Source organism: Heterocephalus glaber, unplaced genomic scaffold (genome assembly GCF_053883595.1).
Source record: "Heterocephalus glaber isolate CG9 unplaced genomic scaffold, H.glaber_assembly_v1.0 deba00000621, whole genome shotgun sequence".
Taxonomy (NCBI): Eukaryota; Metazoa; Chordata; class Mammalia; order Rodentia; family Bathyergidae; genus Heterocephalus; species Heterocephalus glaber.
In genome coordinates this window covers 13,627,987-13,653,999 of record NW_028258153.1, presented here as the reverse complement: position 1 = coordinate 13,653,999, position 26,013 = coordinate 13,627,987, and the positions used below count along the sequence as shown (strand labels likewise).

Here is a 26,013-nt window from a genome sequence, read left to right as displayed (position 1 = left end):
GTGGTGAGCATGTGCTTGGAGTTTTTCTTCCCTGTGATTGCTGATCCTTTCAGAGAATGCAGACACATTACAGAGGCACCCAGTTATGTTGGAAATGTTTGGGCTCTCATACACTGTTTAGTGGAAATAGAATTGGTATGTATCACCCTTTAATAAGTTGAGACCCTATAGCATTTTTAAAACATAAAATTGCATCTTGGAAGGAAAGCAACCAAGTTAAACAAAAGTGCTTAAATTTGCAACCCTAAAGTAATTTGATAAATGATTTGAAGTTGAGAAAAAAATAATTACTTTTTCACATATTCTATTCCTTAGCTTTTCTATCAATGACTACCAAAAAAAGAGTAATAGACAGGTTAAAAAAAAAGACTATGACAAATTGTCCAGGCCATTTTGTTGTTTATAGTTTTAGCATAATTATTGCTTATCTTTTATTAGGAAAGATTAAGCTAACGTGCAGATATGTTTAGACAAAAGAAAATCCTGACACTTGTTCTCATGAATATAATCACAAAGAAGAGTACAGATGTCTCTCTTGTCATAAGTCTTATATATGAGACAGCTCAAGCTTCTTAGGATTCAATAATATTTTCATCATTTATAAATATATATAAGACCTTTGATAAACTGTATCTACTTCACCAGTATCGTCATTTAGGATAACAAGCCCTTTAAATAGATAAACAGTTACAATAGTATCTTGCCCAATTTTCCCACAAACTTACTTATATAAGTGTTAAAATGATACCTAGTAGCTCACATTTTGGTGAGTGAATTTATATTTAGATATCTTTGGCAAAAACAATAAATGAAGAGAACATTTTGGTCACTGCTAGGACTCATCTCTGAAATTGTGTTTGAAAGGCAACCAAAAGCTCAAGTGAAAGCAATTAGAAGTAATACAAGCACCCTGGAAGCAATTCTAAGGGTTCCTATCCAGTCTGTTGCCACACAAAAGCATGTGAATGTTAATTATGCAGGAGAAGATGCTATTTCTGAGAGAGTTCGACGCAAGTCTAGGCTGTGAGTTATTTGCTTTGAAACGCCTTCATGTTCTCCTGCTTGGAATCTGGTCAAAAGAGAAGCAAAAACAAGTAGTAAGCTCAACCTAAGCATACGGTAAAGTGAACTCTCATAAAATGTTTATCAGCCCACAAATAAAATTTTAAAATGTGCTGGACCATCTTCCTTCAGTACAGAAGGAAGTATAATAAATAAAGGTTTATTTGTTATTAAACTTCCACGGTCCATCCTATCCATCTTGAGGTTGTAAATATCAGAAGTCCCAAAGGAAGCTTTCACTAAACATGCTATGTGAGGCCAGGAGCACATTAATTCCCAGAAGCCCTTCCTTCTGTATGTTTTCTAATCTCTTCTACCCAAGGTATAGATTCACCTTGAAGAAAAGAAGTTTAAGCTTCAAGGCTTGGTAAAGAAAGCACTCAAGTTATAGGTTCACATGTTTTTATGATTTTATAAATTTTCCAATATTAAGGTTTTTATTTGTGCAAGATTTTTCTTAGAGGTTCCATTCCTCAATTTGGAGGAATCTGATTTCACAAAAAAACTGGATCTATTGTACCTTCCAATGTACCTTCCAATGACTAAAAATGTTCCATATAATTTATTCTTTTTAGAAATCTTACATCCATTTGCAGCCAACCTGCAAATGTGGAGGCTTCTTGGAACATTCTTTCTGGACCAGAATGTTCATCCCATGACTCCACCCAGTCACCAGAGCCAGTTAACATACTGTAAAGTTCCAGATCTAAGCTCCTCAAAATTCAATCAACTATTTCTTCTTTTTGAGGCTCATGTGAACTGATTATACCATAGCACCTTATCCTCTTGGTTATTACCTATGGTCCCTGGAGGCACTTTTTAACACTTTGTCCATGTTTATTAGTGTTGCTCAGATTACTCAGATGTGACTGGATTCATCCCAACAGCTTTTACTATGAATATCAGTGAATACATAATCACTATCCTTTCTAAGTTTTCTCCTTGCTTGTGATCTACTATACTTTAGGAACCATATGGCTCTTCCTCAACATCAGGAAAAACTCCCTTATGAATTTTAAAGCAAAATCTCTTTCTTTGAACATAGCCTTTTCTTCTTTTAATTCACTGATTCCCTTTCTCTAGTTCTTTCTTTCCGCTTAATTTCTTGATACATTATTTTTCTAGAATGGATTCTGAATAAAGCTTGATGAGGGTTTGAATCTTACGTAAACTTCTTGTTATGTCTCAAGATTTTCAACCTCTCTGAACCTTAGTTTCCTTAGCCTACAATGGGGAAAAATGCCTCCTTTTGGTTATTATTATATTTTCTAAGAGTGCATGTAAAGAAAGCAGGTTAGTATTCAGTTCATAAGTAAACAGTGTTACTTACACAATAACATATAATTAGGTAGACGAATGGAAAGAACTGACCAGTACTCCATGATTAATTCTATCACTGAACCTTAATGTAACATTTTGTCCTTTAGCATCCATATTATTTTTGCAACTGCTTTACCAGTTCTCAACTCCTGCTGCCTTTTTTTTTTTTTTTTTTTCCTTTTTCTTGGCTCAGAGTTCACTTGGTATTACAGACCAATCATGTTCAGGCTGAATGGTGCCTCTAAAAGAGCCACATTTTCTATATTTGGTGTTCCCTTACATTTACTGGCTCCTCAATAATCTTTGTTCAAATTTCTTAAAACAGCATTTTTCCCAGTCTTAGCCAGTCTTTCTCCTGACACTTTCCTGCAACCTTGTTTCTCTGTCAACAGTCTAGTTCTCTATGTAACAGAAAGGATAAAGTCTAAATGTGTACAGGTTGGGAGCCCCTAGTGCTTCTCAATTTTATCTATAGGCTGTAATACAATAGAAAATGTGATAGTACTTGTCATTACAACTAGACTAAAATATCTCTTGAAAAACAATGAACTTTCTTTTAAAAAAATGTTTAAAAATCCCGGTTGAGTGTTTGAGCAGTTCAATCATCTGAGAAGTAAGTGCCAAGGCTTCACATGAGAAGAAAAATTATGCTATATAAGAGAGAAAAGAAACTGGTTCTGGGAGAAAACAGCTGACAAAGGCAGTGAGTGGCATGAAAAACAAAAACAAAAACAAAAACAACAACAATAAAGAGGCAGTAAAAGACTATCTCTCTGTACAGAAACCCTTCAATCTAGTCCACCAGTTTTGTTTTCAATCAAATCTACCTAATTCCAAAAGCCTTAATGTGAATTATTTTTGTGATTACACAAACGAAGAAAGGGACTGAGTTGTGGAAATCAAAAAAGTAAGAATAAAGGAAGTGTAGCGGGGCCAGGGATTTAGCTCAGTGGTTCCGGTGCCTGCCTCACAAGCGCAAGGTCCCGAGTTCGATCCTCAGTACCAAAAAAAAAAAAGGAAGTGTAGGGGAGGAGACTGGAACCTTGGGAGAGAGGGGAGCTATCAGTTACTGGGTTGTTAGACTGACGTGTCTTACCTTTATGATTACACTCAGTTCTTATACACACCAATGTTAAACGTTGTTTTAATATATATTTTGGGGAAGAATAAATTGAGTGGCTAGTGGACAATTTTAAAGAAGCATCACTAACTACTGGAGCTCAGATTTAAATACAGGTACTTAGACCCAGATCTTACAGTATATTAAATTAAACTAAATAAGCTGAAATAAAGTCACTTTAGTAAATTGCTTCTGTAAGAACTTTCTTCCTAGTGAATTGAAAAAAAAATAGGAATATTTGAATCTCATTCTATCTATGAATTTTAGGTCCAGTAAAATTTTAGCCCAGGGACAGAGAAGCTCCTATGTGACACAGGCTAACATCTCATTCTTAAATTTCCTCATACCAAAATCACTTCTTCTTGCCTAAGATTATATTTGTATTTGCAAATATATCAACATCTATACCTTTACTCCTCCTGGACTTTTCTATATTGCTTCCCTTTCTTATTATCCTCTGTGCTTTCTGTGATTTCATTAGTTCACTTCTCTCAGAGTATTCAGATGCTCATTACTCCAGAAGACTTTTGACCCGCCTCACCTTCAAGCTCACTTTCTGTCTTCTTTCTTCACATGGAAAACTTCTCCAAGATTCACAATTCCTGTGTTTACTCTTCTGTCCCTCACATTCTACTTTCCCTATTTTTGCATTCTACTGGAACTACTCTCAAATGACTCATAATATATGTCATGGATCAAGACTAATAATGATTTCCAAATCATGACTTAACTTTGAGATCTAGACATTTATCTTATCTAACAACTCTACCTATTTATATTCAAAAATACTAATTCTGTTTCCTAATTCTGCTCTTCTAATAGAAAGGAATAGTAAAATTAAGTGATAAAATTTTTGTAAAAAATGACAAAAGAATAATAAACACTAAATTCCAATTTTTTATAAGATTAAATAAAATAATGAATACTAGACAATATGGTCCCTGGCATAAGTGATAATTGGTATTGAGCAATTATGTGCTTTTGTAAATATATGTCATTACTATGAGTAAAAGAATGAATTTAATCATTTCAACCCAGTTATATCTAATATCGTAGTCTCTCAACCACAGAACCACGATATCTGATTTTAACTAAAAAAGAAGCTGTACCAGGCTCCAGTTGAATGTGAATTACATATACCTCAGCATCTCCAATAGCCTAAGAAATTTAAATTTTGTTTTTCTTCCAGGGAGGGAAAACAATTAAATACAAATGTTGTTAAACAATGTCTGTGATTATTGCTAGGAAAAGCAAATCAAATTGGTTTTGAATTAAACTTCCAATTTCTTTCCCTCTCTGATTTGCAGTACTTATTTTATCACAGTGTAGAACATTGTGCAGCAAGAGATAGAGTCATAGTATTTGGAATGTTTCCCATGGTGGTCTGTCCACGTCTCAATTCAGCTTTTGCTCAAGTGTAAAGAGAGAGACTGGTCCACAGCCATTCATTTACAATGTCTGAATTAAAACTACAGAGCACAAATTAGCCTGTCTTCAGAAGACTCTGACTATGTGAGAGTTCTGAACTGAGAAGGGAACTTTTCATTTGGGCAGGTGAATGAAGAAAGGGACTGAAACACAAGATGCTTGTGATTAGTGTACGTTCAAGTGCAGAAAGTGCACAATGGAAAGCTGATGAGCAAGCCCACCCCCCACCATTCACAACCATCTTCTTCGTTTCCTTTCCTAGAGTAATCAGAGGATATTCTGAACCTCTCAAAATGCCATCAATCCTTATTGAAAGTGAAATGGAACAACTTTCTCTCAAGCCTTTTCCAAAGCAATCAGTGCAGCAGGCTGCCCTGAACAGGGAGCTCTGGCAGACAAAGATAGATTTGTGAAATAAATAAATAAATAAATAAATAAATAAATCTAATCTCCTGAAAATCTGAATAGAAAGTTGATGATAATGTTACAATTCCATTATGTAAAAGCGAAGGGATTCACAATTGTGCTTGCTAGGTCTCGTACAGTAAAGAATAGGCTTCTTGATGGACTGTGTCCCATAATTTCCAGTGGCACAGTGAATCTTCTGGCAATAATACTAACAAATAACCATCTAAGTGATTTAGATAAAACACTCATTAACACTCTAAATCTATGTATGCGTCTTCTGTAGCTTTCCCTCCCTCCTCTTTGTTTCCTTTCCTAGCTTTGATTTTCCTCTTTAATATTATTTAACAAAAGGGGAGATGGCTCTTCTGATTGTTCAAAGAGGCATTTTGTGCCTGCTGAAAATTGCTCAAGTGTAGAATAATTTCATAAAGATCTCTGAAACGCTCTTAACTGCCAGACTCTCCTTCCATACCCAGTGTTTTGATGGCATGCATTGTCTCGATGTTGTAGGACAGAGTGTGACAGGGTACAGATCCAGAACCACAAAGAAGTTCCCAACAATGACAAGTACGAGGAGCTCTTTCTGGTGAATCAGTATTTCCTAGACAGGTCACTCTGTGTGGAGTCACAAGACCTGACACTCTTTGGTTCCTGAGTGACCAAGCTTACAGCCAAGTTACCAAGTTATTTAACAAATCAGGAATGTACATAATGAAGACTCTAGTGTGATAACAAAATGTCACATAAGCCAAACAGCTTTGTAATCATTAAAGTTCTATACAGCTCTCACTCGTTTTTATGAATATTAGAAGATGAAAGGGATTCTCTGATTTTATAATGAGGTTGCCTCCTATAGCTGACTTTGAAGATAAGAAAGAGGGAGAGTATTTTTCAAATTTTTACTTTATGGCTAGACTAAAAAAAAATTTCATTAAAATTGTCCCAAATATTTAAAAAGTCAAAGAAGTAATGAGCTTCAATACTTATTAGGTTTATACTTATATTTTGTTCAATTATTAATTACTGGTGATGCTATGTTGGTTTTTCCATTTCTTTTACCAGTGAAGGCTGGGAATTAAAAGTATACTTTATAGGAAAGATATGGCTGGGTTCAAATCTCACATGTGCTAGAAGCTTCATCACAGACATTACACCACTCTGTGTTTCATTTTTTGCTTTTGTAAAATGGGAATAGTAATGTGTTCTATTTACCTTGTTGTGAGTATGGAAGGTAATAAACATAAGAACCTCAAAGCAGAGCCTAGCATATAAATATGTGATCAATAAATACGAGGTCTATTTTTGTTTGAAATTTTTGAAACATTTGTTAAACTTGTAAGGATCATTTTATCTTTAAGTATGTAATTACTAAAGCCAAACACAGACACTAGTCTCTCTGCTTTTTGCCTGGATTTTTGCTCTATGAATTCCATTTGATCTTCCTAAACCATTAACTCTTGATTACAGGGAGTCTCTCAGAAACATAAATAGAAGAGGTAAAACAGCAGCAGGAGCTCTGGCTTCTCATTGCACTCCCAGCAGGAGTGCTATAAAGCAGTTGATAATAAATCTCATTAGACTTGATGTCAAAATCAAGATTTCCATGGTTTTGACCAGCAAAAACAAATTGACAGAACCAATAGAAGGCTGAATAACAGGGTAAGACCTGAGGGATTGGAGTCTGGCTTCCTACCTCTCTCTTAGAAGCATAAGGACTCTGGGCTAAGTGTTTTATCTTTTCTAGTATCAGTTTACACATCTGTAAAATCAGAGAGTTTGAAGTAGAAAGTCTTTAACTTTCCTTCCAGCCTTGATACTCCTGAGTAAACAATCACTTATGCCTTCACATCGTAGTACAAAAGTGCACCTCAGTGGTACAGATTACCACAGATTACCACGCTTAGAGTTCATCTACATACAGCGGCTAAAGACAAATAACACTGGGTATATTTCTTTTCAGAGAATGCTGACTGAATCAATTGTCTAGAGAAGGACACATATGATAGGTAAAGAAAGGGCTGTGGATTAGCAAATGAGAGGGAAGAGTATGTTGTCCATATGATAACGAGAGCCTCGTATCTCCAAATGTGAATGTGGGATATTATATACAGAAATTAATGCATTAAAAATTTTTGGATTTATTTCCAAATTCTCCTCCTTCTCCAAGCTTGATGCTGGGAAGTTTTAAATATCTGGTTAGTAGAGAATCAGAGAGGTCAAAATATTTTGATATCCCCTGTAATTTCTAAGAACATAGAAGAACAAAACAATGCAATTTAATGCTAGGTTCTTATTAAAAAGAGACATCTATAATTTAAAAAGACAGATAATTTTTTTGCTAAAACAAATCATCCACACTTCCAAAGTAAAAGAGAAAGCACTAACATGATGTATATTTTAAAGAGATCAATGTTGGGATAATGCTTGCAGCTCAGGGCAATTTTGTGCATGTGAGCTACAGAGCAGTGGAAAATAAATTACTGTGACTGGTCAAGTGGAATGACTAAGGCATTTCCTAGGATAAATGTTCAAAAATCCCTCAACTGTTAGTGACAATATGATTATACATCATATAAAGAGAGATGTAATAAAACATATATCATTCAAGTTTGTCCCATTGATGAAAATAATAGAAAAGTGTACTCTAAAAAATGTAGAAGAATAAATGAAAACAAATGGTGCCAATAAATGATTAAGCACTGGAAATACTCAGTAATCACCTCTCTTGGGCATAAAAGAAACATAATACAGCTATATTTGGAAATTGAGTCAATTTGTTCTGTGAAAAACAACAAAACAAGGCACTCATAAAGATAGGTTTGGGAATACTGTAGGATTTTTTTTTTTTTTTTTTTTTTTTTGAGAAAGGTCTCACTGTGCAGTTCTGGTTGCCTTTGATCTCACTAATGTAGCCTAGACTGACCTCAAACCCATGTAATCCTTCTGCCTCAGCCTCCCAAATGCTGGGATTATAGGTGAGCACCACCATGCCTGGAACACTGTAGGAATTTTTGTGAAGTGATGAGGGCCTGAATTAACAGTTGTAGCAGAAGAAATAAAAGATGGGAATTTGACAGCTATTTTTTAAGGAAGACCAAAAAATACTTTATTTTTAATTGGTCATTTAAAGAGAAGAGATTTTGATATCATGTTTTAATAGTTTATAATGTTTACAAAGAAACAGGAAAATTAGGAGAAATACCACTTCACTCCTCTATTAACAAATGTTTTCCAGCTTGTGTAATGTAGAAACATTGTAAAAACTAGGATATTTTTTAAAAGTATCTGAAAAGCACATCTTACATTTATTCATGTTGACGTTTTATTTGGTTTTGTACTGCTTTGCCTTCTTTCTGGCCTAGTTTAGGTCTGTTTCCCCAGATCTATTCCAATCCTGTTTTGATTTAGATCAATGGTGTCTCCCCAGAGTCTCATGTGTAGAGGTGGGACCTGGTGGAAAGGAGTAGGTCACAGGGCTGTGGTTTGGAAGTGTTATTCTTATCCCTGGATCTTATCTTTTTCCCTGCTAGAAAGCCATTCAGTGAACAGCTGTCATCCACTCTGCTGTTTCTGCCTTGGAGCAGCCTACCATGACTGAATCTACTGAAACTATAAGCCAAAGTAAGTTTCTCCTCTTTTAGGCTGCAAGTGGGGGAGTATTTTGTAGCCCAAGTCTATTCTTCCACATAGGTACAGCTAATATGATTTTCTCTGACTGCTTATGCATATTTGCCTTCATTTATCTTTTTCCTACAATGCCTAGTATTTTCAGCAATTAGATAGAAAATGCTCTGAGATAAAAAGAAACCAAAAAGCTATGTTATGAATTGTCTTAACAAGAGCCCGTTATTTTAGCTTAGTAGACAAAAAACAAAAGCAAAGAAAACAAAACAAAACACAAAAACTGAAGCATTGGATCAAAGATAAAATGCAGAAAACCTTGACATATTTAGGACCAAATGTAAAACCAATATCCTGAGACTATAATCATTTATCATTACATAGCAGCCTTTGTTAGAATTGATATTGATCCTTGGTAAATTGCAACCAGAATAACCTTGTTATATTACAACATTCTCCCATTGAATTACCTAGCTGTGAAATGCTTCCTTTAATTGTGTCTGTAGGATTTGTTCTTCTATATTTAATCATGGAAGGAGAAAAATTTGTGCAAAGCAGTAACCGAAAATTCTTGTGCTCATTATCCAATTAAATATTTCTTCAATAATATACATATATATGCACAAAATACAATTATTATTCTGGAAAATCATTCTATAGTAAGGCAATTTTAAAACTGGAAGAAGCTTATACATAATTGGCTTTAATCTTATTATCATTTGAGAAACCAAGCCTGATTAAGTGATATAACCAACACTAAAATACAAATCAGAGTTGTTCCAGAATCTCAGATTCCTGACTTCCAATTTAGTTTCTTGTATCCATATTACCATTAAGTGAAAGAAAAAATTTTAGTTCTACAAAGTAAATAACTATTAAAATAAATAACATCCCTTCCTAAGCCATTCTATTATTTTAGGAATTTAACCTCCATATATGACTATTGAAATCTAGAGTCAGTGATCAGCTCTGTCTCTTACCATTTGTAGTTACCTACACTCTCTAAGCCTCAGTTTTCTTAACTCTTGAAATGGACTAACTTTTGTTGCTATTCATAGGACTTTGCTAAATAAAGTGAAAATTTTAAAGCAGTTAGAATAATACCTAGGTTATAGTAAGCACTCAATACATTTTAGCTGATGTTACTACAATATTTTATTATTTCATAAAATGAGAAGTCACTATTTTTATTTAACAAGTATAAATGCAAAGCCAATTACAGATCTTATGTTTAACGATTGCTTCATTGCTTCTATATTATTATATTATTATTATTTTGCTTAAATTTCTGATATTTTTCAATTATTAAGAAGCAAATTTGGTATAATATCACAAATCCTCTGTGTGACATCAAAGATTTGCTGGGTGGGGGGTAAAATTCTAAAAATTTAAAGGTAGTTACATTCTGTGTGGTAACCTTACTAAAATATTTAAGTTACAAAATCTCATCTGAGGACAAAGTGATATTGGTGAAAATTAAAGTATATATAATCACATTTTTTGGCAGTGAAAATACACAATTTATAACAAATACTTTAGAAACTGATCAAATTTTGAGTACAAATACAAATTTATAAATATAGTTACTTAATGGGGAGGATAGAAATGGAGATAAATTGTGATAATCCATCCACTTCACCAGCATGTAGGAGCTACAATTCCTCAGTCTTCAACTTGGTCTGGATAACTGAGAGTTAGGTGAGTTTATATGTTTTTATTTTTATCGACATATAGTATTTGTATATACTTATTAAATGATATAATTTGAAAGAAGTAGGGCACTTAATCCCTTAAATTTTCATCACAAATGACCGAATAATCCTTCAAATGATACTATGCCTTTCTCACTAAAAATACACTAGAGCTTTTACATTAAATTAAATTTTCTAATGTTATTAAAGCTAAAATATCTTCACTACATCAATGTATTTGCATGTGTTATTCATTGCTGTTGCACTTACATATAATTCATTATGTCAAGTAAATATAAATCTAAATAATGTAAAAGAAGACTGAATTTTCCATCTTAACATTGCAGAAAATTTAAATCTGTATTGAACATTCAGTTGAAAATATTAGATAATACATATTTAAATATATCTATAAAAGAAAGGCCCACATGAAACCTAGAACTAATTGATAAACAATACACAAGGGAGAAATAATTGAACTATATACAAAAATAAAATTTAACCCACAAACTACAGTAACCTAGTCAGAACACATAACCCCTTTTATCTATACTGAGTAGGTCAGAAAGTCACATTGCTTTAAGTCAGATAGATTTTCAGGAAGCCATACTGCTTCTGCTTCAATAACAATTGCCTACCAAGGGTTAATGACTGAGACCTAATTTTTGTCCTTGCTTTTAACATAGGATAAACTAGAGGAAACAAAATATATACATCCAACAAGTTATTTCTATTCAGTCTCCCTGCAACTTACCCCGGCCTCAAGCCCACCCTACTTTTATCCTTTAAAGTTTTCCTACCTTTTATTTCCTGCCAAAGCTGAAGTGATGGTGCCTGACTCCCTTGCCATAGTAATCCTCATTTGGTTAATCTTTCCTTTTTTCTATACTGTTGAGCATCCACTACACTAAAAACCTTCTCATGTTCTTCTGTTTGCAGCATGCCAGAAGTGCTTTTCGCATAATACTTTGCTAAAAATATTTGAGATAATAGGAAAAGTGTATCTAACAACATAACTTCAGCTATAAAATACATGAACATTTTCTAGTACTATTTGTATTTGTTCCATCAACATATTGGACAAATATCAATACAGTATTTTAAACTGATTCATTACATTAAAGTTATAATTTACCAAAACTCATGTGGAATTTAAAATAATAAAAACACAGTAAGAGAAATAGTTTATGTAAGTTATTTGATACTAAAACACATGCACAGAAATAATTTGTTTGCCAAGTGGTCACTGTATCAATAGTCTTTTCATAGATAATGAGTAGAAAACATAATACAAATGTGGTTATTTATAATATAAAATATTGACAAAGATAAATACAAATAAAATTTGGCCAGTTCTCAAAGGAGGGTAATATTTACTTGCTTATAAAAACAGAAACAGCCTAACATTCAAATCAGACAGATACTGTTTGTTCTATTTCAAAATTGAGAAAACCAAGTTTTAAAAATTTTCTACTTTATAATCTTACATAGAACTTCTAGGTTAGTGAAGAGTAAGGTTTACATGTAAATACTGAGCTACTGTTTGGCTTCAAAGTTTACCAAATATTCTTTAACATATTTCATCAAAATTCACTTTAAAATGATCTTTTAGTGTATAATTCAACCACAGAACCTAAAATTTAGTTTATTTATTTACTATTTATTTATTTATTTATACTGGTGATCACAGGGCTTTTTGCAAGCTAGGCAACTGATCTATCATTTTACTAGCTACTTCCCCAGTCCTTGAAAAGGGGGGAATTTAGAGGCAGTTCCCTGCTTGGACATTGGCTATTTGGGAATGCAGGCCCCAGCCAGAGACCTGCCCAGATACCATCCATAAGTGCACCCAGGCCCCAGCCAGAAGCCAGCCTGGACAATAGCAGCCCAGGTGTGCAGGTCCCAGCCCAAGGCCCACCTGGAAAACAGCTGCACAGTGCACAGGCCCCAACCAGAAGCCTGCCCAGTCAACAGCCCAGCATGGGGATCCAGAAGGCCATCATTCTGAACCCAGGTATTGTCACAGCGGTGAGCAGCTGGAAGAAGGCCTCTCTGAGGGTTGTTGAGAATTGAACCACACTAGGAGAGCAAAGAGTCACCTCAATAAAGGTGCAGCAGACTGCATTGGTTGAAGTGACAAGACATCTAAACAAGTCTCAAAACCAGACTTCCACATCACCAAAGGCAACTCCAAGGGGCAATGACATGGAACAATCTGAAACTCAACTATTGGGAATCTCAAAATTGGCAACAAAGGAGGATCTGGAAAAAGTAAAATCAGTAATAATTTCTCAGATAACAACAGAGATTGTGCCCATAGTAAAAGACATGACTAATAACTCTAGAGGAGACACAGATAAGAAAATAGAGGAGCCGAGGAACATGATGGAATCCCAGCATAGGAAACAAATGGAATCCATAAAAAAATGCAAACAGATATGCAGGAGATTAAAAACTCTACTGAAAGTTTATGCAGCAGAATGAGCCAATGTGAGGGCAGAATATCAGATATAGAAGACAGGATTGCAATTAGTGACCAGGAAAAGAAAAATTTCTTAAAAATAGGAAGGAACCATGACAAATAACTCTAGTAGCTGCTGGATGATGGAAAGAATAACATAAGACTGATGGAAGTCAATGAAGAAACAGGAGACAGTGCAAACAACATAAAAAACCTGTTCACAAAAGTAATGGCAAAAAACTTCCCAAGCAGAGGAAAAGAATTTGAGAAACATAAGTAAGGCATATAAGACTCCAACTAGCCATGATAAAAAAAATCTACACCTAGGCATATACTTGTCAAGATTCCAGAAATCCAACAGAAGTTCAACATTCTACAAGCAGTTAGAGAAAAGAAACAAATCACATACTAAGGAAAGCCCATCAGAATCACAGCTGACTTCTTAGCACAAACCCTCAAGTCAAGAAGAGCCTGGAGTGAAGTATTTTAAGCCCTAAAAGAGAACAACCTCCAACCCTAATGGATGTACCCTGAAAAACCATCTTTCAAAATTGATGGAGAAATAAGATACTTTCATGACAAAGAACACCCGAGGAACTTCATAAATACAAAACCAGCACTCCAAAATTTTTTTTTTTTTGGTACCGGGGATCGAACTCGGGACCTTATGCTTGCGAGGCAGGTGGTGAAACCACTGAGCTAAATCCCCGGCACTAACTCCAAAATTTTTAAACAATATCCTAGGAAAAGACAATGAGGGTCACAACCCCATAAAGCCCAGAAGAATGAATCCATCAGTCATAACAAGAAATTAAATGCAAAGGGGAGAATCCAACAACAGGAAAAGGTCATGACAAGGATCAGTCAATACATATTAGTTATAACCATCAAAGTTAATAGTTTCAATTCACCAATCAAAAGAATTAGACTGGCAGAATGGGTCAAGAAGTAAGATCCAACAATATACTGCATACAAGAAACACACTTAATTCAAAAAGAAACTCATAGACTGAGAGTTAAAGAATGGAAAACAATAGTTCATGTGGCAAGAACATGAAAAAAAAGCAGGAGTAGCTATCCTCTTTGCAGATCCAATGGATTTCAAACCAACACTAATTAAGAGAGACAAAAAAGGCCACTACAACCTTGTAAAGGGAACAATCTAAGAGGAAGACAGGACAATCATTAATATATATGCCCCAAACACTAGTGCACCTAATTATATAAAACAAATATTAACATATATGAAAAATTAAATAAGCACTAATACAGTAGTAGTAGAGGACCTCAATATCCCACTGTCACAAATACATAGATCAACTAGACGAAAAATAAACAATTAAATGCTAGATCTCAACTAAACCCTTGAACAAATGGACTTAACAGATATTTACAGAGTGTTCCACCCCACAAAATCAGAATACACATTCTTTTCAGCTGAACAGGAGTCATTCTCCAAAATAGACTGCATGCTTACTCACAGAACATGTTTAAGTAAATGAAAAGGAATTCAAGTTTCCCCTGTATATTATCAGATCATAGTGTGATGAAATTGGAGATCAATAGCAAAAGAAACCACAAGGATTTCATAAACACATGAAAATTGAACAACACACTCCTGAATAAACAATGGGTCACAGAGGAAATTAAAGAAGAAGTCACAATTCCACAATTAAATGACAATCCCAATACAACATATCAAAACTCATGGGACACAAAGAAAGCAGTCTTATTAGGGAAATTCATAGCAGTGAATACTCACATTAGGAAAACAGAATGAGCTGAAATAAACAACCTGATGCTAAACCTCAAGCTTCTAGAAAAAGAAGAGAAGGACAAACCCAAAGATTATACAAGGGAGAAAATTATAAAGACCAGAGCAGAAATCAATACAATGGAGACTAAGAGAATGATACAAAAAACCAATGATGTGAAGAGTTGGTTCTTCGAAAGAATAAACAAAATTGACAAACCCTTAGCCAACTTTATCAAAAAAGGGAAGAAAAGGCCCAAATCCATGCAATTAGGAATGAAAAGGGTAAAATTACAATGGACCCAGGAAAAATCCAGAGGATCATCAATACCTACTTTCAGAACCTATACAGCAATAAGATGTAAAACACAGAAGAAATGGACAGATTTCTAGATATATATGAATTACCAAAGTTGAATTAAGAAGACCTAAAAATTCCAAACAACCCAATATCAGTCAACAAAATTGAAAACATAATTAAAAACTTAAAAACTAAGAAAAGCCATTGTCTTGATGTCTTTACTGCTGAATTCTACAAGACATTTAGAGAGGAACTACTGGCATTACTGTTTAAACTCTTCAATGAAATTGAAAGGGAAGCAATACTTCAAAATTCATTTCTGGAAGCAAGCATCACCTTGATCCCCAAAGCAGAGAAAGACACATCCAAACAAGAGAACCATAGGCCAATCTCCATAATGAATATAGATAAAAAAAAAAATCCTCAATAAGATACTGGCAAACAGAGTACACAAGATCATCAAGAAGATCATACACCCTGACCAAGTGGGATTCATCTCAGGGATGCAGGGATGGTTCAACATACACAAATCAATAAATGTAAAACACTATATTAACAGAACCAAGGACAAAAACCATATGATCATCTCAATAGTTGCAGAAAAAGTGTTGAACAAAATCCAACACCCATTCCTGATTAAAAAAAAAACTTGCAGAAAATTGGAAGACAGTCTTTATCTCATGCTGATAAAAGCCATCTATGAAAAACCAACAGCCAACATCATACTAAATGGTCAAAAACTGAAATCCTTCACAAAAATCAGGAACAAAACAAGGATGTCCACTATCAACACTCTTGTTCAATATAGTTTTGGAAACATTAGCCAGAACAATTAGACAAGAGAAGGAAATAAAAGGAATAACAATAGAAAACATAAAGTGAAATTGTCATTATTTGCAGATGACATGATAAAGACCCCAGGAACTGCATCAAAAGTTTTCTAGACTAAATAAACAGTACTTCAGTAAAGTAGCTGGATAAAAGTTCAACACACAAAAATCAATAGCCTTTAGGTACACAAACAACAGACTCACTGAGAGAAAAATAGGGCAAACAATTACTTTTCCAATAGCATCCCAAAAAATGAAATACCAAGGAATCAACCTAAGAAAAGAAATCAAAGACTTCTATTCTGAAAACTATAGCACTCTGAAAAAAGAGATCAAAGAGGATATCAGAAAATAAAAAGACATCCCTTGAACCCGGGTAGGAAGAACCAATGTAGTCAAAATGGCCATACTTCCAAAACAATAGATTCAATGCAATCTCAATTGAAATTCCAATAGCATACTTGACACAACTTGAGAAAATAACTCAAAAATTCATTTGGAACAAGAAGAGATCTAGAATAGCAAAAGCAATTCTAGGTAACAAGACAAGGTAGGAGGTATCACAATCCCCAATTTGAAACTATACTACAAAGCTACTGTGATTAAAACAGCATGGTACTGGGAAAGAAACAAAACCAAGGGTCAATGGAATAGATTAGAAGATGCAGAAACAACTCCAGACATACTCAGTTAACTTATCTTTGACAAATGAGCCAAATAACCTCACTGGAAGAAAGTTAGCCTCTTTAATAAATGGTGCTAGAAAAATGGGGTTTCAACTCACCAAAGATTAAAACTAGTCCTACATCTCTCTCTATGCACTAAATTAAAACCAAAATGGATCAAAGATATAAATATCAAAGCAGAAACACTAAATTGGGTGGAAGAGAGGTTAGGTAGAACTCTTGAGGACATTGGTGTAGGAAAAGATTTCATGAACAAAACCTCAGTTGCCCATGAACTAGCACAAAGAATCAACAAGTGGGATCTCTTCTTACTAAAAAGCTTCTGCAGAGCAGAGAAACAGCAAGAGAAACCACCAACAGAGCTAAGAGACAACCCACAATGTGGGAAAAATTTTTACCAGCTGTTCCTCAGATAAAGGTCTACTATCTACAATACATATAAAGACCTCAAAAAAAATTAGACCTCCCAAATTTAAAGACCCAATCCATAATGGGCATCTGAAATGAACAGACATTTCTTAGACAAAGAAGAAGAAACAGCAAATAAACATATAAAAATATTCAACATCACTTGTCATTCAAGAAATATAAATGAAAACAACACTGAGATTCCACCTCATCTCAGAAAGAATGGCTGCTATGAAGAAATCAACCAATAATAAATGCTGCTGAAGTTGTAGGGGAAAAAAGGAACTCTTCTTTACTGTTGGTATGAGTGTATACTGGGACATTCACTGTGGAAACCAGTGTGGAGATACCTCAAAAAACTAGGATTAGAGGTCCCATTTGACCCAGCTATTCCCCTGCTGAGTATCTTCCCAAAAGAAGTAAAAGCATCATACCACAGCAATATATGTGCACCCATGTTTATAGTAGCACAATTTGTAATAGCTAAAACTTGGAAACAGCCCAATTGCCTATCAACTGAAGATTGGATGAAGATGTGGTTTTTTTAATAAAATGGAGTACTACTCAGTCATAAAGAATGAGAAACTAGAGTCATTTATAGCTAAATGGATGCACATTGAGGCCATACTCTTAAGTGAAATAAATAATACACACGTGTAAATATGGAATAGTTTCTCTGGTGTGAGAAACTGAGGGCATAAATAAGGATCAAAATGCATAATAGATAAGGTGAAATAGGAAGAAAAGTTTCAAAATGGAAGGTGAAGTGGGAGGATTAGGGGAAAGAGAAGAAGGGAAAAGAATAAAAATGAGAAAATGAACAAATGGAAACAAAGTCTTTGTAAATAAGGAGGGGTGGAGAGGTTGAAGGGAGGGCAAGGAAATAGGCAAAAAAAATAAGAAGATGTATCATGTAAAGGTACAAATTCCCAATGATAAATGTCATCACATTGTATATCTAAAACTGTATCAATAAATTTAATGAAAAAAACTGGGAAGAACGACCCAATTCAAAAATAGGCATATGAATTGAACAGACATTTCTCAGGCAAAGAAGTAAAAGCAGCAAATAAGCATATGAAAAAATGTTCAACGTCACTTGTCATTTGAGAGATGCAGATGAAAACAACGTTGCAATTCCACCTCATACCAGAAAGAATGGCTACTATCATGAAATTAACCAATAACAAATGCTGGTGGGGTTGTGGGGAGAAAGGAACCCTTCTTCATGTTGGTGGGAGTACAGACTGGTGCAACCCCTGTGGAAATCAGTATGGTGATACCTCAAAGAACTAGGACTACAGGTCCCATTTGACCCAACTCTTCCTCCACTGGGTATCTTTCCAAAAGAATTAAAAGAATCAGCACAGTGATATTATGCCCATCCATGTTCATAGTGGCACAGTTTGTAATATCAAAGACTTGGAAACAGCCCGATCGCCCATCAACTGGAGACTAGATAAAGTAGATGTGTGTGGGGTTTTTTTTATAAAAAGGAGTACTAGTCAGCCATAAAGAATGAGAAAATGGAGACATTTTTAGCTAAGTGGATGCACATTGAGGCTATACTCTTAAGTGAAATAAATAGGACACACATGTGTACATATCGAATAGTTTCTCTGGTGTGAGAAACTAAAAGTGTAAATAAGAATCAAAATGTATAATTGTCTCCAGAAATCTATGACTTGATTTCAGGGGTTGAACTAGGGACCTTGTGCTTGTGAGGCAGGTGCTGGAACCACTGAGCTAAATCCCCAGCCCTCAAAATGTATAATTGATATTGTGAAATAGGAGGAAAATGTCTAAAGGAGTAGGGGAAGTGGGAGGGGTAGGTGAAAGGAAAGAAGGGAAAAGAAAAAATATGAGAAAAGGAAAAACATGGAAACAGAGTCTTTGTAGATAGGGAAGGATGGAAGGAGTGAAGGGAGGGCAGGGGAATGGGGAAAAAAATAAGAACAAACATACATCATTTAAAGGTACAAGATTCCAATAATGAATGTAACTGTATTGTATACCTAAAATGTACCAATAAACTAAATGAAAAAAATGGGAGGAATTTATATTCTAACTATATAATAACACAACTCAGCCTTTTAGATAATAGAGAGGTAAATAGCATCTATATTCAGAAATTGCCATAAAAGAAACATACAGCCAAATACTTTATAAAAATTTATGACAGTCTGTATATCTAGTAAGGTTTTTCAATAACTGAAAAATAATATGATATGTAAGCAAAATTTAATTTCCATGGACCAAAAATGTAAAAAGAAACTAACAATTAACATTATTTGAATAAAAATGCATGATTAGAAAACAATGACTAAAGTTAAATAAGTCCTCCTGTGACTTATTATTCTCATTTATTTCTATTTATTTAGCTCAAATTTTTATTAAAATGACTTTGAATTGACCATCACAAATTAAAGAGAACCAAATTTGGAATTTGTGAATTCTTAAAAAAGAAAAAGACTCAAACTTTATTATGATATAAGAAATAAAATCTTATTATCTTGAAATGTCACAATTTTTATCAAAATTGGATTTTAATTTAAAATTGTGAATACTAAGACATAATTTTGGCATTTTTCAAAATGCACAGAGGAGGAAAACTGTGCCTCCTTTACACACCTCCTGCACATTTCAAAGACTTACTTCCCAGGCAGTCTGGTATTCATTATCTACCAGTGGATTTTGGTTTTTAAACTTAAATATCATATCCCCATTGGACATATGATAAAATTTTAAGTTAGGGTTGCAATAACATAGTTTTTGATAGAAAAGAAAAATTAATTGAGGTTCCCATTTTGCCTGTTTCCACATCAGCCCGTTCAAATCAAAGTAGAATGGTAAAAGGTGTGAACAGGTTCGAGGATGCATTTTGTAAGTACGACATTGAGATAAATTTATGACAGGATATGTGTTCTAGACACTGAAGTCATTGATGCTGAGAAAAACAATCATATCACAAAAACAACATGTTCCCAAAACTGTAAAGCCATAGTAGACAGTGGTAAAGACAGACAGCTTGTGTTAGAAGTCTGCATTCCCTCTGGCTAACTCTGACACTAGTCAAATCACCTAACTTCTCTGTGGAAGTTTTTTCATTTTTAGAAAGGAGATAATAGTACCAGGACCTCATAGGATTGTTGTAAGGACTAAGAGCATTAACACATGGGTGTTGAATAGCAAACAGTAGGTATTTCTTTATTATTACTATCCATCTGGAATCAGCAAACACCTTCGTTTGGTCAAGAAAAAAGAAACTCTCTTGGTTCGCTAGCCACAGAGATGGTAGGGAAGACTAAGAGGAAATATTGGTTCCTCCCCCAGAAATTAGCATCATGTTTGGCATCTGGTCAGTGGAAGAAACTGCAGAAATGAATTCACTGCCCTTTCATGTGCCATGATAGTCAGAACACAGCACTTGTCACACTGGCTGTAGTCTCTTCCTGTGTGTGACACTTTCATCACCCTGGACACTTCATTAAAACAGGAATGACGTCAAAATTTGTTGCATCTCAAATATAGGTTAATGCTTCTCATTCAGACACACTTAATGAACGCTGAATGGATGATAAATGAATTTTAAAAAAATAAATAGATGGATTTGATGGCTGTTAGAGAAGACTGCTATTTATACAGTGTTTAATATTTAAAATAAAATGTAAATTCCTTTCAAAATTATTCCAAAACTTAAAAATATGTCTTGGATTTTATTCAACTGTTCTTTTAACACAACTGATGTAGCTCAAATGATTGCATTTTTTTTTGTATTTGTATTTCAACTTGACAAAATATTTAATGTTTCTTAAATGAGTGAAAGTGTGTTTACAAGTATTACTTCTTGACTAATATATTATTTTTTCAAGAGAAAACAATTGAAAGCCTGCTTTATCAGAATTTTCATTATTTATATGCATATAATTTTATCAATTTAAATTGGTTTTAAGAAATTAAAAACATTTAATTAACCGAAGATGGAGACAAGGTTCTTTGAAAATTTGAAGATATTTCAGAATACACATGGTATTGTCCATACTTGTCTCCCAAATTAACTCTCTCTATATAAATATATACAAATATTTAAAATATATATGAACATATAAAAATAAAATATATAAATAATATATACTATATAAAGATATATTATATATAAATGTATACATGACTATATATATATGAGGAGTGCTGTATATCTTTTGTGGGAATGGTATGTTTTAAATCTAGAACTTACAATGATCATAATTACAAAGGTATTTTGAAATTTTAGTGCTTATAATTTGTTTTCATTACTTTATTTCTCAAAGATAATAGAGTACCTATTTGTAATGTAATCACTTCTTACCCTGTTTGAGTCAATTCTGGCCCTGGAAGTGTAGATGGGAGGAGGGATGTTGAAAGCCTGGGGGACCAGATATTCCTCAGCATCCATCATATCTTCCAAATCCTCTTCGTCCAAGAGATTCTGAAAGAACTTGCTGTCATTTGGACTGGGAAGCTTCATACGATCGTCACCCTAAAAGATTGCCCATCAGACACACAAAAAATGATTTTTTCCCTTCATTTGAAAATATGTGGTCTCCACAGCAAATTTATGTAATAGCAAAACAAATGGCTACCGAAATTCATGCACTCATTTCTCATTTCAAAAAATAATTGTTTGGCACAGCTACTAGCAATAAAGAAGCTTAAAATGTGTTTGGGTATGACAGGGTAAGATAAGGAAAGACAGTGCAAGAGAAAGTGTGTTAAATGCCCTTAGAAAGTAATAAAACAGGCTGCTATGGATATTTTAAAGTAGGCAAAATCCATTTCACATTTGAGAATAATGGTTCATTGTTAAGATAGTATGTGGGTTGTGACTTTACGAATAAATAATAAAGGAAAATCTATATCAATCTTTTATCTTATTGAGGTTGGTTTGATGCTGTAGAGTTATCTGAACACAGACTCTCCAATTTTTTTTTCTATTACAGTGACTACATCATCAAAGTGGTGGCATTCAAAATCATAACATAATTGTCCAAGAGACTAGTTTGGGGAAAGAAACTAAAACCTTTTTTACATTCCTTTCATTTGATTTAATGTTTAAATAATTTTGTTTTACTTTTCAAAATCATACTATTTTAGTCAAGGATCTCAGCTCATGAAAATTAATTTTGGGGAAAAACAGCTAGGAATCATTATCTTCTAAAACCTGGCTTTTATCTTCACGTTAGACTACTGATATGAAGATAAAGCTCACCTTGTTTTCATGAGGAAACATAATTTAGTTTATCCAAGGTCCATTTGTTTGTAGTTTCAGTGAAAATAATCATATAGAAATAATTACACTTATCCAATTTATTTTTTCTAATGTTAAGCGAAATGTGCTTTTGACCAATTGTTTAATTCATTGTGCACATCAGTCCATATAAATCCAGTTATTGACTGGATACTGATATCTCCCCAAACAAAAAAACATGTTTTAAAATATTTTTCTTTAAAATTAAATATAAGTATACTGAAATTTTTTATTCTTTTTCTTCCATTATTTACAAGATTAAAACAAAAATCCATCTTCCTTTGATTGTGAAAGTGAAGATTATAATGATGAACATGATTACCAATAATGCTAATAAAAGGCAAGGTTTGTCTGGGGATAAAGGCCTTTTCATGTGTGTGGTGATCATAATTATCTGGCTCCTCATTAGCAATGTCCTGTGAGTTCTAAGGGAAGATAGAGGTGGTTCTGAGATGAAGTGAAAGGTTCTTCTGCATAAGTTTTTTTTAATGATAATCTGGTTAGTCAGTATGTCAGGGTTCATTTCCACAGTTGTCACAATTAGACATCCATGTGATATAGTGAGTTTGCCATGGGAATAGTTTAAAAATCAAAGCCAAATGAACTAACCTGAATAACTAGATATCTCTGAGGGTCGCGAGCCATCCTTGAGAATTCAGCAGCCAGTTCCTTGAATTTAGGTCTACTGTCCGCATCAATCATCCAACCTGGAAATTTTCACACAATAAAAGGTGTCAGTACATCTATAATTTTAAAAGGAAGCAAGATTTAAATTTGTGAAAAATATGGGCAAAATATGAAATATTTTTTATGATAATGATCTGAAAAACAAAGAAAGCTAGGGAAAGAAACACCCAGGTAAGACTCCCACTCAGTCTGTGGCTCTTCATAACCAAACATAATATACTACAACAAATACAATTTTTGTTTTGTTGACCTAGTTTAAAAATTATTTTTCTGGCTAGAAAATAGAACCCAGGGTAACCATGAGATCTCGTTCTTGTTGCTTTTCGTTGTGTGGAGATAATTTTTTTAAAAAAATTATTTGATGGTTATAAATAAGGTGATTGCAATAGAATTCAACATTTTGTTATCTGGAATGCCATGGAAGGAGAAGAGATTTGGTTGTAACAGGGTACACTTACATAGGTTAAAAAATGAATTGAAACCAACTTTATCATATTACTCCTTTTCCTGTTGTGGGGGGTCAAAAATTGAACCAGAATGATGGGTAATGTTTGTTCAGCAATAGCCATTAGCTTATCTGAGTACTAGCTTATCCAGCATGAAAATGCTATCAGCAGTTTTCAGAGTACATATTATTATTATTTAGCTGGGAGTCTAGATAAAGAGCATCTTATCTCCCTAGGCTCTGGTGAGCTGAAGAGATGACATGAATAAAAGCTCCACATTTTCTTTGATTTTCTTTTAAATCAGATGATCCCTGGTTAAAATATTAAAACTCCAGATTGAAAAGGTAAAACTTTCAATAGAGTTTGCCTAATAAGACAAAATGTATGCCTAGTTTTACATCATTTCACCAGAGTATACAAATCAACTCCTATGCTGGTTATGGGATCAGATTATACAATGCATGCATGTTTCCATAGACATACACCAGACAGTGTTTGATTGAATAAAGCTATAAAGCTTGTTTTGTCTTTTCTGAGAGTTAGTTTTAGCTGTAAAGTTTGTTTTGCCTTTCTGAGAGTTAATTTTTATTCTTGTTTTGGTAATTCTTTGGGTGTCATGTATAAGTAATGTCATTTTATTTCTCTCCTAACAAATCTCAGACATTCTGCATTCTATATGTTTTCATTTAAAAATGCTTATTAGTGCCAAGATGCTGAGAAAATAGATGTTTCTGGGCCTACTGGAGCCAAAAAAAGGTTAACTTCTTAGAAGGTATTGCATTCTCTCTAACTAAATGTTCAGTAAATAGGACTATGCTTAGGGAAAGGCCACGCTGACCTGAACTGCAAAGAACATTTTTTATTCCTTCCTTCACGGTCAGAATGTATCACACTTGTCATGAATATAATTCTGAGCAGACCTGGGTCCAAAGTCTCTTATTAATAAGATGCTTATTCACCTTCACCAGTTTGTTTCTTTGCTAACTCTGTAAACCAAAAGGGGGAATACCCAGATTGTACAAGAGAGATCACTGTGTGTTAATCTCACTTCAATTAAGACAGAAACTCCAGAGATTGTCCTAATTCTATTTAAATTAGGAGTATGGGCTTCCAAAACACAGCTATAATACATATGTGTCTGGGGCATAGGAAGGAGCAAGAAAAGTAAGGGACTTTGATGTAAACAAATGGTCGTGTTGAAAAAAAGGAAAAATTCATGAGATTTTAGTTCAATGTAGAGTCATTTCTCTCCATTTCTTACTTTCCATCTTGTCCTGCTAATTTGCTCTTGATTAAAACTGGTAAACCCGTTTCCATTTAATTTCTTGTTTTGAGCTATCAGCTTCATGTTTTCTTCATATTTAGATCATTTATTTAATTTGATATTCTTCATAAAAATTGTTAGCATTAATAAATTAATTTTACCACTAATATTATTTTGACTGTATCTCTTTAGAATAATTTGACTATCATAAAAATTATAAGAAAAAGAATATTAAAGTCATATAATTTTGATTTCATAGCATAGAATCTATATTATATTAATAATTACAGAAACAGTGTTTTCATAGTTCATAATTATTTCTGATCTGTTACATTTATCAATACGGAAAAACATTATAAGGTAACCTATACTATCATTTTATTAAGAACTATGGAGATGATAAAATTATTTTGTGATCTTACATTTGACCATGACCATGTAAACATCAATAGTGCAGATGGGAGGCTGAGGCAAACGTTCTCCTTTCTCTAATAAGTCAGGGATTTCTCGGGTTGGAATTCCATCATAGGGTTTTCCCCCAAAGGTCATCAGTTCCCATATAGTGACTCCTAATTGGAGACAAAATTTTTACATAAGCATATTAACAACATAATTTCAACAAATGTATTGCTTTGACAAAAAAAAAGAAAGAAACAAAATGCTCCCTAATAGTGTAAAGAAGATTAAAGATACTCTTAGGATTCCTGTATACATTATACCAATCACAATGATAAAACTTTTGTGGGACATATCAATTCTCTTACTTCTGTCTTGTAATTTTAATGCAATGCAGAGAATTTAGAGTAGCTATCAGAATATAGACTCTGTTCTCCATTTCTACTCATAAGTAATTGTAATGTTTGCTAATCCAATTTATGTTTCCCTATACCACATTACAGCCCATAATACAAGTCATTTACTATCTATATATGTGTTCAGTACCAAATAAATATGATTGTAGGAAAAATATGGTATTGATTGTTTTTAAGATTAGCTTCTTTGCTGTAAAAGTACTAACATGCTAACCTGGGGCTCTGGAATGATTGTCATACATTATAGGAGGGAACTGCAGTTCTCTTTAATTAGCAAAAAGAAAACAAGTGAAACAAATATATTAATTTATTAGCACATATAAGAGCTTGAGTGAGGATTAATTCTTATGTAAGATATAATGCAGATGAAGTGGGCATCCAAAACAATTAAAGGGAATTAAGGATAGATTATTCCTCAGATAAAATGT

General features: G+C 33.8%; 1 protein-coding gene across 5 annotated transcripts in view; it reads right to left on the bottom strand.

Moving 5' to 3' along the window:
* The window catches only part of Erbb4 (erb-b2 receptor tyrosine kinase 4), a 1,128,010-nt gene that overhangs the window by 35,248 nt on the left and 1,066,749 nt on the right, over nt 1-26,013 (bottom strand). For all 5 annotated transcript variants that reach the window (XM_004851107.3, XM_004851109.3, XM_013074521.3 and 2 more), the window contains 3 exons: nt 25,196-25,342; nt 22,986-23,083; nt 21,438-21,608 (listed from right to left, as the gene is read on the bottom strand). In XM_004851107.3, the coding sequence (XP_004851164.1) occupies nt 21,438-21,608; nt 22,986-23,083; nt 25,196-25,342 (416 nt within the window). The remainder of the gene's footprint in view (nt 1-21,437; nt 21,609-22,985; nt 23,084-25,195; nt 25,343-26,013) is intronic.